Consider the following 18,248-nt stretch of genomic DNA (forward strand, 5'->3'; position numbering starts at 1 on the left):
GGTCCACCGAGGGAACGGGAGGAGAGACGCGACTTCCGCCCGTCGGGCGTGTTTTTTCCTGGAATGATTCCTCCACCCCCACCCCCACGCGCCGCCGTTCTTTCCCGCTGCCTCTATGGTTCGGAGGACCGTCCGTCGGTGTTTGTGCTGGGGGAGCGGCGCGTGTGCCTGACTTGCTGAGACGGGGCTGCGGCTTTTAAGGGAGGCTGCGGTGGGGACGGGGAAGGCCTCTAGCGGGTGGAAACCGACGAGGCGGAGGCGGCGGACCGAGAGTTGCCCGGTGGTTTGTTTGTGTGGCATGTAAGTTGTGCGACTCTTCTACGTGTCTCTGCAACGCCGCCCTAGTGAGCAGCAGCAATGCCTGGCCGAAACATTCGCAGGAGATGTTTGGGGGCGGAGGACGCCTGTCCATAGCTGTCAAGTTTTCCCTTTTCTCACGAAGAAGCCTATTCAGCATAAGGGAATTTCCCTTAAAAAGGGGGGAGAACTTGACAGCTACGCGCCTGTCACCGTCCCCCAAACCAAAGGGCGGGGTCAGGCTTCCCCTTCAGGGGTGGGGTGGTGTCTCTGTTGGGGTCCGTCCCTGTCGTGGGGATTTCCCGTCCCGACCTCTTGAAGCAGCCGTGGGCCTGCCTGTTGAGCATCCGAGGGAGGGAGGAGCGAGAGCCCCGGTGCGAAATCCCTGACCCACTTACGGGTTTCCAGAGGCGCTGCGGGTTTTGGGGGTCCCTCCTCTCTCTTCCCCCCCCACTAACCCACCCGCACGGTTCTCCATTTGAAAGCAACTCCATAAAGCGGGTGTTTTCTCTTAAGTGTGGAAAAAGCAACCTCTCTCGCTCTGTTTGCCAGCTGTAGCTCAGGTTGATCAATTTACAGTATCGACACAGATCTCCGGCTGCATTTCCAGTACAGTACTTGCTGTCCGCCACTTTCCGGTAACAATTGTACTTTTTTGGATACTTTTGTTTTGCTTTGTTTTTAATGGTTCTAAGACATAGCTCTTAGAAAGTCCTTTTTGATTCACGTTTAGCTTAGCCTTGCAAATAAGCGCATGAAAGTTATCAGCCTGCCAAAAAAGGAGGTTTTTTTTAGTAGCCTGCTGGGTGGGGCAGAGATCTCTAGCCCTCCTGCAGCAGCACCTTGTGTTTCTGTGCTAGACACGGGGGGGGAGGAGAAGGCAGCATCCCTGGTTTCTCTACAAGGTGCAAAGTTCCTCCTCCACCAGCTCCCTCACTCATCCATATGGTATTCTGTGCACTTGCCTATATGTCCTTTCTTGCCACCTGTATAGCTACTACCAGCTACCAAGCTAGTGTTTAAGCAGAAGGCTATTTTAGCTGCTGCCTAATACCCTCACCCTGAATAAAGCCAGTTTTTCTCCCTTCATTTTTATTATTCACAACAGTGTTGCATACAACTGAACACACTGATGTCATTCAGTTAAACTGTACAATGTTAAACTGTACAATGTTAAACTGTAATAGAAGGCTGACAGGTCACTTGGAGGTAAGTGACATGACCCGAGAAGAGCAAATGTTTGGGAAATGGGCTGTCTGCCCTATGTCATGAACATGGACAGAGAGGAAGAGACATATTTGTGGTTGTGCGTACCGGTATGTGAAGTGTGTGTTTTTAAAATGTAGAAATAAGTATGAGTAGGGAAAACACTAATACATTTCTCTCTGCGCTATAGAATACACCTTGGAATGTACAATAACCTTAAGAAAAATGTTTTGAGTAGCTAATGTTACTAACTGGGCCATGTAATTTCATTATGTAGAATTTCACACCTGGACGTAAGCTGGATTTTAGATCCCCTATATGCTGGGACTAGTAGTGAGCAAAATGAAATTAACTCATTAACTCCCACATTCCCACGACTGTCCTTGCTAGGGAAACACATACTAGGATTATTTTTTTTGTAAGGAGTGTAGATTGACACCAAAAGTATATATTACTTTTATAATATGTATATATTACATATTAAATCACTCCACAACCTATGTAGTCCACTGGGGAATACTCCAGTAAAGTTTATTCCTGAAAAAAATGCTGTTTATCTTGTTAAACTTCTTTTATGTGTTTTAACAATAATTCTTTATAAATCTAGGGTATGCTGTGGTCATGTCTCAAAAGGATAATGAACCCTTGAATGAAGATGCTTGTGAACTAGAGGGAAATGTTCAGAAAACAGAGGAGGCAGAACCCACTGAGACTAATGGAGAGGAAGCTGAGCTTGTGGCTATGACACGGAAAAGGCCTGAAGCGAAAATCTGTGAGCCCAGTATTGCACAACAGCCACTGGGTCAGAATGTACAGGTATTGGTGCTATCAGTAAATTCTCATTTACCCCAACAACATTCACATTTTAATATTATACATTCCTTAGCAGGATTTGGGGGCCAAGAAGATCCATTTGAATGAAGTGTGGAACTGATAGATGTGGATATCTATGTTCTACATTTGTCCTGTGTGCTAAATAGTAAGGTGCATTGTTAACATTCATCTTGTTGGACCTGTTTGAGACATAGGGAAAGCAGGAGTCAGACTTGTGTAACTTACGATGGGCTAAGAAGATGTGGATGGATGTAGCAGCGGACAGCACAATGGCAAATGCCTGTTGTTCATTTTGCTAGCTTACTCTGTTGGTACTGTGACAGTCTGTTAAGGCTAAGACAAACGGGAGTGCTTTATGGAAGACAGAACCTGTCAAAAGGGATACAAGCAATGACATGCGTTCTTCTTTGCTTAATTTTTGCTTTAATTAATTCATTGTTTTTAAAAATTATTTAATAAAACGATATATGGTGGAATCTAACACTGCATGAACGGGTTCCTGCTAGTGCAATGAGACTTCACCTTTCTCTCCTCCCCATACACACCCACAATCTGCTCTGGATGGTACCCAAACCCCCTAGAGCCATGGTTGCTAACGTACAGGGGGGCAATTTTGTTTTTAAGGGGGACAATTCTAGAATGACTTATTAGCAGTTAATGGCCTTTTAGGCTTCCTCCACATGAATAGGAGTTCACATTTTGAATAAGAAGAATTATATGTCATGGGGGGCATCAGGATTTTAGAGTTGCTTAGGTGGGGCATGGCCAAAAAAAGTTGGGAATCACTGCCCTAGCCCCCATATTTTGAGGGCATGTGCTTTTTACCAGCTTTGCCTGGTTTGCCAGCCATGACCGTGTCTGGATTGGGATAACTTGGCCGCTGTAGACCATGCATTGGTAAGTAGCTAGTGCAGAATGCAGCAGCTAGACTGCTGATGGGATTCCAAGAGCTCTGGCCAGGTAAAGGAATAATTTTTAGAAAGTTTTAAGTTGAGAATAATAAGACAAATTCCAGTAGCAATCCAGTTTTTAGAAATCCAGGACAAGGCCCTGTTTTGGTTTATTCTTCATCAGCTGGAATGACAAAGAGTCTTACATTAAAAATGTGTCCTAGAGTATTATATTACATTTTGTCTTCTTTATATATACAGTTATATACAGACAATTCCAACAGACAGAGACAGCACACCTTTTGTCATCTTTACATAGGAGATATATAGAAAATTATATATAGACGTATAACAATCAAAGAATGCTTACCTCTAGTTTCATAGTTTCAAGGTCAAAGCGTACCATTCATGTTTTTCTAACCAACTCAATCTGTTTGCAGTATTTAAATAGAAAACTAGGTGTAGTCTACTATCTACTTAAAGGAACAGTACTACATTTGCAGATGCTGACTAGGGCTGCAACAATTTAAAGTTGCATTGGCATGATTTAAATACAGGCTGTATAAAAACACAATATTGATTATAAGAATGCTGTAAAGTCAAGACTGTTATTCAACCCCTGCGTATGTAACGTGTTAAAAAGATGTATGAACTCTTGTTAAAGGAGAAGTCTGTTGTTGTTCTTCCGGTGAAAGCGGGCTGGAGGTAGTTTCCATATTATGAAGAATAAAAAATCATCCTCTGTGTGTTTGTGTTGAGTGTAATGTTCAACCAATGGTGCCTCCATGATCTGATTACGAGCGGTGTTTGCTAATTCTAAGTTTTATGGGTCTGGAACATTTTCCAATGTACATTTTTTGGCATGGACAAATCCATGCATATATGCAATTTTTAGAGTTACAGTTACTGAAGTGTCTTAAAGTAAACTTGAACTTAGATAAGACATCAGAAAACTCACTCACCTGTAAAGAACATTTGCATACATTGCATCCTCCTGGCCACCCATATGGCAAGGTTCAAGACTCTTGTGCTGCTATAAAAAATCCAGAATGACTTGGTTTTCTTGTCTGGAAATGAATTTTGGTTAAGCTGGATGTTTAATTTCAATAGTACAGTTGGCAACGTCCTTTCGTTTCTTCCCCAGAGTTCCAGTTCCATGGAAGAGTCACAAACAGGATGGGGTTACTGGGGGAGCTGGGGGAAATCATTGCTCTCGACTGCTTCTGCTACAGTGGCTACCGTAGGTGAGGCTGCCCGAAACCTAAGCTGTGCAATCTGAATTGAATAAATTGGGTCTGTTCAAATTTGTTTTTCTTTTTCTTTTTTTCTTTTAGAAGTTAAAAGTGACAAATGCAAAATGTTCTAAACAGAAAACAACAGAAGAAAAATAATTAGAGGCAGATTAAACATGGTAAAAATGTAAGCAGCAGCACAGAAGTTGAGAGATTACAATGTGTGCTGTCTCTTAAACAGAGAGGAAAAAGAGGGAGATATTAAGCTACTGGCTTAATTTTCAACTGCAGCATACTGCCTGGAGCAGTTCATCTTGCTGACTTGGCCTCTGCTTGCTTGGTGAAGTAATTTATTTTTCCTTTGGACTAAAGTAATATCTTTGCTTTCTTTAGGACACGGAATCTCAAATGTCATTGAAAAAGCAGAGACATCCCTTGGGATCCCCAGCCCTACTGAATTATCTTCTGAGGATAAAGATGTTGGGGAAGGTTGGTTTCTATTAAAATATATGTAAACTATTTGAAGTTTACCACCTGTGGTACTATGATGGATGTTGTTGTTTTAACGCTACTACTTCTTGTACAAGGGAATCTGATATATATTTCCATAGAAGCTGCTATCTTGCTGTCACTAGTTTACTTACAGGTTGTGAGGCTCTTCATAAGTCTCATCTTTCCCTTCCTCCATTTATCCAAGACATACACACAAGGAATGGGAGCTACAGCCCATAGCCTATGAGTCTTATCTAGCACTGGCACCTCCTGTATGGCTGTGGGAGATGCCTTTGCACCTGAGGATTCTTTGCTGTATGGTATAAATGACTACTGGTCCCAATCAAATTGAATGCATATTTCTCAGCTTATTGCATGTGAAACTACTGTCGTAGATTGGCTGGGATCCAAATAATTGCATTACTATTTCCATGTACTTTGAGCTTGTTTGAAAGAGCAGTTCCCCATGGCAAGCTATTGAAAATTAAGGGGACTTTCAAGTTAGCTTGTGATGATGAAATATGTGTCTGCTTTTGGGTGGGAAGGGAGTGTCACGCTACACCGGCCTTGCCCAAATTCTTGAGTGCACCTAAAGAAGCTCTTTTGATTCCAGGTATTGTCCTTTTGCAGATGAATATCTCTGCGTCAAGCCCTAGATACATTGCAACGCTAAGCCAAAGCATGGCTAAACATTGGCGTGTTGGTGTGCAGGTACTAACAGTAAAAACTGCAACCCGCTTCACTCTTCCTGTGATCTTCATGTTGCTGGAGCTCAGCCATGGTCTGGCTTGCTGGTATGTCCAAATCCAGACGTGGTTTGTCTCACTCCAAGGTTTGTTCTTGCGTTGCCGCTTATGGTTTGGCTGGAAAAGACAAACCATGACTATGGATTTGGTTGTAACACTAAGCCAAACCATCTCTCTCTCTCTCTCTCTCTCTCTCTCTCTCTCTCTCTCTCTCTCTCTCTCTCTCTCTCTGTGTGTGTGTGTGTGTGTGTGTGTGTGTGTGTGTGTCAAAGCAGACCTTCTTTTTACTTTTAGTACTTGCACACTCATTCATGGTTTGGCTTAGCATTATGTGCAACCTGAGTCCTTGCCTAGGATGGTGCTGTTACCATAACACTGGATTCCTTCATTGTAGAACATCAATTGTAAAAAGTAGACATGGAGGCAGAGGGCAGAATCCAATATTTGCATTAGGGGACTTTCACTTCCTCTCATCCCCACTGCAACTTCCTATGCACACCCCAGTTCTATTCTTGAGGTTCCCCCAACCCTCTGGAACAGAATTGGAGCTCGTGGCAAGGACTGTTTGACTCATGAACTCAAGCTTTGGATTCAACCCAAAATAAAAATAGAACTACTTGGCCATATTCAGAAAACGTCATTTGGGAAACAGAAATAAAGCAAAGATCTGCTGTTTCTTAAAGACACATGCTTATCCAAGTCAGTTTTCAAATTATGACCTCATGGGTCACAAAATGTTGAACTGCCTTTTAATCACAAGTGTCTGACACAAGACTACAACTCACTTCAGAATTCCTAGATTTCTATCAAGTACCTGTTTTAACGCTGACCTGACGTCAACTATGGATTTTGTCACACGAAGATCAGATTGGCAACAGGTTTTTGATATAAAGCGCTACATCTGTGATGTTCTACATCCATGTTGGCACTACATCTATGATATTGCATGAGTTTTATGTGGCATTATCACAAATATATTAAAAAAGATGCTTGGGGCCTTATTTGCTGCCTCTTTTTCATAGGAGCATCAATTTTATGCAATTCAGCGAGAGAGAGATCTTAGATTTGGTATACACCTTTATTTATTTATTTAATGAATCGCTTACTTTAAAGCATCTTGCAGCAATTTCACAATGCTATAGAAACAATTACATATATTAAAACGGGTAAATTAATTGCCCAGCAGACATTTTTACATTTCTCCTTCCCTTTTTTTTGTTCTAAACCAGGGTGGAGAACAATTTTGGCTCTTTGACCAAAGCCTTATCAAATTAGACAGGTAGGTGGTGGTAACCACCTGTCAATCACTTGACATCACAGTGATGTCAGCTGTTTGTGTGCTTTGAAGTAGGGACTTCAAATCACCACGCACAGCCCTAGGAGTAAGGAGTGCAAGGGAACTTGTTCACCTGACCTAGCAGCCTTTGGCTCTACTGCTCACCAGTTGATGGGCAGCAGAATCAGTCTGCTTTCCTTTGCCAATGAACAATGGGGGGGGTCAATTAAGGAGCTTGATTCTGCATTGGCAGCTGCTGCATCTCTGCTTGCCCCACACCTGGCACCACAAATGAAGTCAGGTGTGGAGAGGTGTGCACGGTTTGGGGAAAATGGCCTAGTAGGTCAAATTTAAATCCCTCACAGGCTAAGTTTGGCCCACACACCACTTAAATCCTATTCCCTTCCCCTTGTTTCAGAAATCCAAAACTCTGAAGAAGGCAATGATGGCAAAGAAGAGACTGAAAATCCCTCGCCTATTACTGGTGCATTTGGAATGTTTTCTACCATCTCAGCTGCTGTTCAGAGCACAGTGAGTGAGACTGCAAGGAATATCAATTAACATCAGCTTATTTTATTATTATTTATTTATTTATTAAATTTATTTATTGAAAGCTTGTCTTTCATTTTGAATTCTGGGTAGTGGAAAACTTGATTTAAGCGGTTGGTTGATGCTGCACAATGGCTCATTAAAACACCAAATGATTCTGTAGTGCTGTGTAATATGCATTATCATAACTTATTTGTTGATAATTAGTAAGATGCTTGTGACCTGTCTAGCAGCTGTATATGTCAAGAAAAAGTTTTTGATTGGCGTCTGAGTAGAAGTGGGCATTCTATCCTTGAGATGTAAAATCTGGAGTGTCTTGATGGCATTCCTTCATAAAGGAAGATTTCCTGCTGCGTGCTTAAGACCTGGGCAGCAATCTCGGTGAATTCCTTAGTCTAGAATTGATGTTTAATTGGGGTGGAGTGAAATATCCTGAAAGTATACAAGTACATTAGCAAAAGGTACAACATATGGTGCTTTGTAGTGGTAAGGACCTTTGGCTAAGCAATAAAGATTTGGATTTGTAGTATCCCGTGGACTTTGCTAGCAATTAGTGATGTTGCTGAACTTTGTAACGCTTTATTTCATTTAGAGAAGTGATGTATTCCTAACATGCTGGTATTCTGAAGTAGCCTATATTTTCTCCCCTAATAGCTTTTTCCCACTACAGTCTACAGTCTGAGCCAGAAACCACAAAGAATAAAGGGGAGGAGAGAGGGAACATCCATCCCTGTCATTGCTGCTGCTGGGTAGCGGGAGTGGTGTGTGTGTGTGTGTGTGTGTGTGTGTGTGTGTGTGTGTGCTTCTCAAGGTTGGCTTATAATCTAACCTGAGAAAAGACTGTAAGGTGTTAGGTGTTAGGCCTGGTTTGGACTAATGGAGCACATAGTAGTTTTCTAGTTTAATATCTTCACCTTCCACCTCAATGTACTATATGGAGTTCAGTGTAAAAATAGCAGGGGGACCTATACCTGGTCAATGCAACCTAACATGGCTTCTTAATCATCTGGGTGTTTTTTTTTGGGGGGAGCATTATTTGGTCACATTCACATCATACATTTAAAGCACATTCAGTGCACATTTAAAGTGCATGGGTTCCCTCAAAGCATTATGGGAACTGTCGTTTACCACCCACAGAGCTGCAATTCCCAGCACCTTTAACAAGTTACAGCTCCCAGAATTCTTTGGGGGAAGCCATGTGCTTCAGATGTGTGTTGAATGTGCTTTAATATATGATGTGGATGCGACTTTTGATTTATTTTCGAACGATGTGGAATAAGCAGAAAAAATGCGTCTCACTGTGTTTGTAAAACAAAATGAGAAACAGTCAATGCGAACTTATCCACTTCTTACAGCATATAAATTATATGCTTTTGAAAATTTGTTTGTTGTGCTTATGATTGTTCCAGCATCAAGATAAAGTCATGTTAGGCTGTGTTGTTCCTTCTTATCGCCACCTATTATCATTCTTCCCTAAGACAGTACTTAAAAACCCACTCTGCACTTTGAACACTTGACTCCCAGAGCTCTCATCATGTGATTTATATTTCTGACTTGAGTTTTGATCTCTTTTCCTTTAAATTTTTGAATGTACTGACATGCTCTGTGTTTTGTATACAGTTGTACCTCGGAAGTCGAACGGAATCCATTCCGGAATTCCGTTCGACTTCCAAAACATTCGGAAACCAAAGCACGGCTTCTGATTGGCTGCAGGAGCTTCCTGCAGCCAATCAGAAACCACGGAAGCCTCATCGGATATTCGGCTTCTAAAAGTAGGTTCCGCGTTTGTGGCGTTTGGGAGCCAAAACGTTCGAGAACTAAGCTGTTCGAAAACAACAAGGTACGACTGTATTTGTATTTCCAATGCTCTGTATTTTGATATTTTAAATATGTGCTGTAAGCCTCTTTGGGTGCAGGTCAGTGTGGAAACGCAGCACATAAGTAAACTCCATCAATCAAATGTTTATTCTCTTTCTCTCTCACTCTCCCACCCCCGCCCCACTTTAGGGGAAGACTGTTATTAGTGGAAGTTTGGATGCATTAGAATTCATTGGTAAGAAGACCATGGATGTGATAGCTGAAGGTGACCCTGGTTTTAAGAAAACAAAAGGCCTGATGATCAGAAATTCCACACTTTCTCAGGTATTGGCTTCCTTCAAGCTTCCACACAGCAACAAAGAGTAGTTTCTTTTTGGATTCCCTGAATGGCAAATTAGCAGTCCCTAGAGCCGTTCACAGCAGAACACCAGATATTTCAGGATGAACCTTTCCTTTGTGTATGTTTCTATATACATGCAGCAGTGTTGATGCTTCAACCTTTCCATTTGTAGATCTTGCGAGAGGCAAAGGAGAGAGAAGAACAGCGGACAGCTACTGAGGTTTCCATGGCTACAGAGAAGAAAGCCCATTATGGGCTACTCTTTGATGAGTTTCAGGGTCTTTCTCATTTGGAAGCTTTAGAGATGCTTTCCAGAGAGAGTGAATCAAAGGTAATGGCCCTGAGCAATTTCCTTTTTTTACAGTTGAGGAGGAATAAAAATGAATATTTCTTTAAACTCTGGCAGATGAGCCCTTTTATAGATTCCACACAAGCACCAGTAAATGAAAGCCAATAAATGCAGGAAAAGCACCCCTCCCTGCCCTCTCCTGCTGTTTCTTTACCCCTTGTGTAGTGTTTTTTATTAAAATAAGAGCTTTCTCAATCTTTGTTGCTCTGAATGAGCCGTTTCTAGTAAAAAATCAATGGCATTGCGAGGTATAGCAAGTTTGATATTTTTACACACCCACCCTCTCTCTCTGCTGTGAGGGAATATGCCGAACACAGAGCTCCCCTTCTCAAAGAGTGAATTGCTTTCCATAGTCAGCTTGTCATTAGTGCTGCCACCTTAACTTTTCACACCAAATATCAAGCATTTATGGCTGGTGGGTTTACAGTTCTCTTTGTGGCTTTCTTTCCTTTTAAATCAGGTGAAGTCGGTGATAAGCGCCCTCTCCGGAGATGAGTTAGATACTTTGAAGGCCGAATTGGAACAGCTCAAAGAAGCGTTTTCGTTAGCTGAATTTTATGATGATGAAGAGGAAGAAAAGAAGGGTAATTACAAGAATTCCCACTTGCAAAAGTAACAGTAGACTGAATAGCAAAGTAAAATGACCGAATGGTGAGTTCAGTCATTCCGTTACGAGTGTGGTGCAATAACACATGAAAGATGGAAAACTAAGCACATGAACCAGTCTACTAAGTCCTATCAATGGTCCATCTTGCATTATTCTGTTTCTGACAGTGGACAGATCTCGGGAAGCTTTGCAGGAGATGCAGACAACACAGGTTGTTAATTGAGTACAGTACTCTGTGCACTTCCAACGTCTTCAAGTGAATGCCTTTGGCAAGATTATCTATGTTATCAGCCTCTTGGTTAATCATTACTGGTATTCTGACTCACTCACTCTTTGAGTCTGTGATCCAAAACTTAAATGGACATTGCAGTTGATCAGTGGGATCATGAAAACCACAGCAGAAGTCTTGTGGACCTGCGCAAGAGAAGTACTGCTAAACTCCACAGGATAATCTCCTTCATCATTCCTGACTTAAAGGGGAAGAAGACCATTATAATACAAGTCCTTGATCAGGAGGCTGTCCCTCTTGGTAGATTTTATGGAGACTAAGATATTTGTAAAGCAAAGCTATTTATACATAAGGACAAAAATGAGTACAAATGCAAAATTCAAATGCAACTTAGTAAGTTTTAATGTCGATGATTAGATGTAGCATTCAGCACCTGTCATCTCTTGCTTTCAGAGGAGGAAGACTTCACAAAGGAAGTAGAAGATCTCTTTTCACAATTACGAGTCTCTACAACGCCAGCCAAATTAACCCAAGTGAGTGAATGTGTTTTTGTCATCTTTTGGCTGTTAGGGTTATCTCTAGCATAGTTCTAGTTGTATGGAGGTGATTTTTTTGTCAAAAAGAACCCCATACATACAATGCGCTAGAAAATAGATAAAGTTAATTTGATTATTTAATTTTTATATCACTTAAAATATTAAAAATATCTCTAAATGGGGTACAAAAAACTGAAGCAATAGTAGAGAATTTATACAAAATATTACAAAAATAAAGAGTTACATATAAAAATGTTACATTAATGCAAAGTTACTACTATATAGAATCATTATCAGTTCATTTTCCTTCTGACACACCCTCCCTCTCAAGGTCCAAACAAACTCTCAACTCACCCACAAAAGTCTCACAACAAGTTCCAGGAAATAGTGAACATCACCCTAGTATCTCAATCTAGACTTGCTTTTTAGGGGCAGGCTATCCAAGGTGGATAGTACTTCCTCAGGCTGCCCACAGCTGTGTCCCATTCAGCTGCTGAATAGGCTTCCTCGTGAGAAAAGGGAAAACTTGGCAGCTATGGCTACCACTGTACTTCTATGGGGATAAAGTGAAGTGTTGCAATGAGAGCATAGCTTCCTTTTGTGGGCATGGGTTTTGCTGTGTTTCTGAAAGGTGTTAGATCTGCCTTGGTCAAATCTGTAGAATAAGAGAAGCATTTGGCAAAAAACAAAAACAAAAAAACCCCAAAACCAAAAACCCCAACCTTGGCTGCTTTGTAGTTTGCTGTGAAGTTTTGAAGGCTTTTGCCTTTTTCTCTCTCTTCACAAGGTAAGGACAATCATGGTATGCAGGCTGAGACCGTATCTGCCCATGGACTGTCTCGCTAGAGTGGTGCATGCTCTAGTTATCTCTCGCTTGGATTACTGCAATGCGCTCTTATGTGGAGCTACGTTTGAAAGTGACCCGGAAACTACAACTAATCCAGAATGCGGCAAGCTAGACTGGTGACTGGGAGCGGCCGCTGAGACCACGTAACACTGGTCTTGAAAGATCTACACTGGCTCCCAGTACGTTTCCGAGCACAATTCAAAGTGTTGGTGCTGACCTTTAAAGCTCTAAATGGCTTCGGTCCAGTATACCTGAAGGAGCGTCTCCACCCCCATCATTCTGCCTGGACACTGAGGTCCAGCACCTACGGCCTTCTGGCGGTGCCCTCACTGCGAGAAGCAAAGCCAAAGGGAACCAGGCAGAGGGCCTTCTTGGTAGTGGCACCCGCCCTGTGGAACGCCCTCCCATCAGATGTCGAAGAGAAAAACTATCTGCCAGACTTTTAGAAGACATCTGAAGGCAGCCCTGTTTAGGGAAGCTTTTAATTTTTAACAGACCATTGTATTTTAATATTTTGTTGGAAGCCGCCCAGAGTGGCTGGGGAAACCCAGCCAGATGGGTGGAGTATTATTTATTTATTTATTTATTTATTTATTTATTTATTTATTTATTTATTATTTCATTGCACTGCCTCCATGTGCAGCATGATCAGGATAGTCCTGCCTCTCGTTTTGGTGATGTGTTGGTGTGTTTCTGCTTCCTCTTGGACAGGCAAGGAACTCCGCTCATGAATTGACGAAAAGCCTCAGCGTGCAAGCTGCAAAACAAGAAACGCCGAATGAAGGAGACCAGCAAGTGGGCTCCGGGGATGCTGAGCAAGAGGATAAAAAATCAGTAGAGGTAATCATTTTAACCGAAGGAATGTTGCACTGCTGTCTAGCTGTCAATGCGCTTATATAATCTAAGCTCACAGCTGACAGCATGCTGCTTCATGCTTGCAGTTGCAATCTCTGCATGAAGCCTGTGGGATGGAATTGGATGGGAAAGTAGCATATTTTTTTATTTATTTAAAGCCAGGAGACTGACATCTTTTTCTAACTTCTGCAGGAAGTTCACGCATGTGCGATCAGGAGCCTGGCTGAATTGACAGCTTATTCTATCGAAGCATTCCACAAAACTGCAGCTCTGGTTCTTCACGGGCAGGAGCAAGAGGTGTTAGCCCTAGATCGGGCCAAAGCCCTTTCACAGTAAGGTTGATTGCTCTTGGCCACTCAGGGCCGTCTTAAGTATATTTGGCGCCGTGGTGCGACGGATCCCTCCGGCGCCCCTGCCCCGCCCCGTTTCCCAGCACGGCGGGCGGGCGGAGCTGCACGGGCGGGGCGGCAGGCACAGCGCAGCTGCCGGGGGTGCAGCTCCGCGGCGGGTGAGCAGGCGCAGCTCCGCAACGCCCCCCTGGTGGGCGGGCGCCCTGGTGCCCTGCGCCACCCAGCCTGGCTGTAGGGCCGGCCCTGTGGCCACTCCACTGTGTATAAGATGATAAGTATAATCCTTCTTGCTGGCTTTGATACTACAGTTCCATTTCTCTTGATTTTGATATTAGAGAACTATTAGGCCAAACTATACTGAGAGTTGTATCCAAAGTAGCTCCACACCACTCATTCTGTTGATGCAAATATTTTTGCTTGTGTAATGGAACTCCCACCCTCTCCTCCTCCCATGCACCCCTTTAATCTGTTCCAGTGCAGATTTGGGGAGCGGAGGAAAGTTCCCTGTGCATGCATAAATTTTTATGCCAATGGAATAAGTACATTGGATACTGCCCTCAGTTATATGTCATTTTCCTCTGCATTTTCAAAAATCAAACGCAGCCATGGATGCTGCAGTCTGGAGCAGAGAACTAGGGGTGGGGGAAACAGGGAAGAGGCAGATTGCTTAATACTTCCATCTATTTCATTTGTGAATCGCTTCTCACAACACATCTAGAAACAATTAACAACAAAAACATACACAAAAATAATTTCAAATCCAGTAAGTAGCAACCAGTGCAATGGTGTAGATGGAGTTGTGTCTCTGCTGCAATGGTGGCAAAGTTCTGACTTGTCTTCCTGCTTGCTTGTGGAGCCAGGGGATCATATCACTCCTTTGGTGCCATTTCACTCTACAGGGGACTTTTTACTTATCTCACCACCCAAAGTGGTGGATCGATGAGACAGAACAGTGATGTCCAGATCAGCCCCCACTGAGGGGAGGTAAGAGTGTGATGCTGAGAGATTATTCGAAATATTCCTGTTCTCTCCACCTTCTGTCTACAGGCATGAATTAAGCTTGAAGGAGGCGGATTCTTTCATATCTTTTTACAAAAAGAATGTTAATTCATCAAATCACTTTTGTTTTTAAAGAACAGCTATTGAAAAGCATTTCTTTCAATTTGTGTTTACTATGTGCTATTTGTTTTTTCTTAGAATGACCATTGTGTTGTGCAAAGAACTATCGGCTGTATCTAAAGGCTTTGTGATGTGCTTAACAGCTGCTGGGGTAAGAAATCAAGTTTAAAGGGTTGCTAGACAATGGTATGATCTTATGGCAATCATCTGAAAAGCTGGCTTTCCCTTTGCTTTGCTTTTTTAAAAGAAGAGGCACCCTATGGTCCCTTGTAGCTGCAGCAGTCAGTTCTAGACTTTACTCTCTATTAAAAGGTATTTTAAAAAAAAGAAAAGAAGGGGGGAAATCCATTGGGTGATAATCTAGTTAGTCATAGAGTAGACTAACTAAAATCATTGGATTCAAGTCCATTAATTTCATAATATGACTTAGTGAGGTAACAGTATTTTACAAACTGTTGTTTGGCAACATCTGTGGAAAATGTCCATTTTGCACTATGCTTATTTTAGAGATATCTTCTTGATTTCTATGCCCCCCCCTCCCTTGGCGGCTGACATTGATTGCATATTATGAACTTGCTATTCATAATTTCTGGTAGCCCCCTCAGTATTCTTGGTTCATACCAACCTTTTTTTCTCTCAAGTAGCATGATGCCCCAGTTGTTGTTTTAATTGTTGCAAGCTGATCTGAGAAACTGACTTTACTTTGTATGTAACACGTTCTTTATGTGAAATACATCAGAGATGCATTTTTCGACAATGTGAGATGGATCAGCTGATCTAATCAGTGTAACTTTATTAAATAATTTTTGGACTGGAGATCAGATAATATTCAAGAGGTTTTGTGCTGTGTTTGGTAATGCAACCTAAAATATCCAATCTTTCCAGGTGGAAGAGAAGGCAGATGTCCTTAACCCTTTAATCACTGGGGTCTTTTTGGAGGTCAGTTGCAATGCATACTTGCAAATTTTAGCTAGTTAAAGAATGTATATTTTTACTGGCTATGACTTTGTCTGAAGTGGGCTGGCTGATGACTGGAGTGAAGAAAGAATAAGTTGAGAAATCTTGTGTGTGTGAATATTGTCATAAAGTTACAGCATCTGGTTCATATTATGTAACTAGTTTCTGAAATCTCATTACTGAAAGAGCTAAGTGTGGTGTAATCTTTCTGTTGTGCTGATTGGGTGGCAAGTGGAGGATAAGATGTTGAGAAATATTTCTGACTGCTCATTTTGACTGCGGGAGGTTATGCTGTAAAACTTTAATCTGGATTTTTGGAACAGAAATAATCTTTAATACTCCCCAGATTTATAGATTGCAGATGAAGAAAGTATATGAACTATGACAGTTGGTGGAGGGTGGGTATAGCTCTTCAATGAACATGGTATGTAGGCTACCAGATGGGACATGGCTATATCTCAACCCTTTCTCTTAGATGCCTTTTGTTGCATAATGTCCCATTATTCCATTGAAGTGGTTGATTTGGGGAGTGGTGGTTTTGAGATGCTGAACAAATGCTAACCTCTGGGATTAGCAGGCACTCTTTATGGAAAGGGCCCCCCAGCGTGATTGCCCTTTTATGTTCTTCTTTGCAGGCTTCAAACAGCGCCTCTTACATCCAAGATGCCTTCCAGCTACTCCTGCCTGTTCTACAGATTTCTCACATCAAGGCTCGAACAGAGTTAACACAGCAATAAATCAAATCTCTGCACCTAGAGCAGCACCCCAGCCAGCATAAACGCACCTCCCCGGTTCAGCAAAATAATAGGAGCTTGTAACAAAAGACAAACGTTTTGACTGTGTTTCACTGACCAGTAATAACTTGCTCAATGGCCATCATTTATCTGCCTAGGCTAGCAAGGAGGATAAAGTGCAGACAACGCTGCAAGTTCAAGGCTTTGTCACTGTGCTGGTTAATGTTTTCCCCCCAGAGGTTCCTGGAGAAAGAATCATTAAGGTTGCAATACTGTGCACAGTTACACAGGAGTAAGTTCCATAAGACACAGTGTGACTTTGTTCCAAGTGAACAAACATGAGGTTACACTACAAGTATGTGTGTTTTAAAGAGATTTCATTAAAGGCCTGGATCAGCCCCTTATCTTCCTAGCCTTGTCTCTTTTATTAATGAAACCTTAAAGACCAATTGGGAATTCTAAAAAAAACCCCACTCTTCAAGTGACACTGTTTCTTTGAGCTTACTTGTTTGGCTAGAGCAAAACTTAGACCAGATTTGGCCAATATACTTGGAACATCTAGCTTTCCAGTGATCGATGAAAAGTAGCTCAAAGAGAACTAGCTAATGAAAAGCTAATATAGGCTAAATGTACATAGTTGGTGGCAGTATTTTGTTCCTCTTGGCCCTATCTCAAGTGGCTGAATGCTCTTGTGTTATTGTATTCAGGAGTGTGGGATCCCTGCCTAGGTGCCCAGGCAAAGGTTTGGTGGTGATTCATATGGACAGACCCCAAGACTTTCAGGACAGAATTTCTTTTTTTATAGAATTACTACTTTGCATTGTTTATATCCTGCACGGCTATGGGAAAGTTCCCCCCTCCCCCTTTGTGCTTGCAATCTAAGTTTGGGAGGAATACCCTGAATATTTTTGTATTAAACAACCAAGCAACTTGCTATGATTTGCCCCACTTAGAGAATAAAACAAATGCTTGACTAGTATGGGAAAAGGCTTGGGTTGCATCCAATTAAGTTTTTCTCATTGAAATTAATGAACGTAAGTTAACATATCTGTTAACTTTAATGGGTCTACTCTGAGTAGAACTAGCATTGGATACAGGCCTTTGAAATGGTATCATGGAGTTGTAGAGTTGGAAGGGTCATCTAGTCCAACCCCCAACTTTTCTGTTATTTTAAGAGTGCATTTTTCACCATCTTTATCAGGATTGGTCTGTTGCCAGGGTAGTGAAAATGGTGCCCTCTAGATGTTGTTGAGCGACTCCCTCCAGTCCCAGCCCGCATGGTCAGGGATGATAGGAGTTGCAGCAGCCCAACCACATCTGGAGGGCCCCATGTTGCTTATCCCTGGTTTGTTGTAATACTTTTAGCATCTTTTTCAGCCTTCAAACTGCTCTGATTTCTAAATCCTCTGACTACTGGCATACCTTGTTACTCAGAAAAGCAAGGTTGCAGCAGCACACTCAAAACCGTGGCAACAAACATACGCACTTACGCCGCCTTGTACATCAGGGCAAATGTCTTTCAGCTTTCGATAAATGTTCTATTGTTTGGGACAGATTCTTTTTCTACCAAAGAATCTATATTTTAAATATGTATGTTTGTGAAATCTGCACTATTATTATATAAAGAGAATAAATGTTGTTCTGTGATTCAATAAAGAGAAGGTTTTCCATTAAAACCAGGCTATTTATCCATTGTCTGTAGGATGCAGGCATGCTTACTCCAGGATGGGTCAGCAAAAGGTGAATCACACTTCTTGCTGCTGCTCTAAAGCTTGCTTCCTTGCATGTGCTTTATCCTGCAAAGGAGTAGCGGGTAACAGTTTTATGTATCATAATCTGGCAGTCCTGCATATGGTGTTTTGAAATATAAAGAGAGGTGAGAGTATATATGCTCGATAAACTGACTCTGGAACCTGCGAACAGAGAATTTTGCAGAAATTGACAGCTTCTGCGTAAACCATGACTCACAGCAACACAAATACACT

At 42.0% G+C, this 18,248-nt stretch overlaps 1 protein-coding gene across 1 annotated transcript; it reads left to right on the forward strand.

Moving 5' to 3' along the window:
• The first annotated feature begins 5 nt into the window (after positions 1 to 5).
• Positions 6 to 17,672, forward strand: FAM114A2 (family with sequence similarity 114 member A2). The gene is made up of 14 exons (XM_035105721.2): positions 6 to 300; positions 2,111 to 2,319; positions 4,372 to 4,471; positions 4,853 to 4,948; positions 7,392 to 7,504; positions 9,530 to 9,664; positions 9,853 to 10,011; positions 10,490 to 10,613; positions 11,319 to 11,398; positions 12,960 to 13,088; positions 13,296 to 13,435; positions 14,651 to 14,723; positions 15,458 to 15,511; positions 16,165 to 17,672. The coding sequence occupies exons 2-14, from the start codon at positions 2,125 to 2,127 to the stop codon at positions 16,264 to 16,266; spliced, it is 1,500 nt and encodes a 499-aa protein (XP_034961612.2). The 5' UTR covers positions 6 to 300; positions 2,111 to 2,124; the 3' UTR covers positions 16,267 to 17,672.
• The last annotated feature ends 576 nt before the right edge of the window (positions 17,673 to 18,248 follow it).

This window comes from Zootoca vivipara, chromosome 2, assembly GCF_963506605.1.
Source record: "Zootoca vivipara chromosome 2, rZooViv1.1, whole genome shotgun sequence".
NCBI lineage: Eukaryota > Metazoa > Chordata > Lepidosauria > Squamata > Lacertidae > Zootoca > Zootoca vivipara.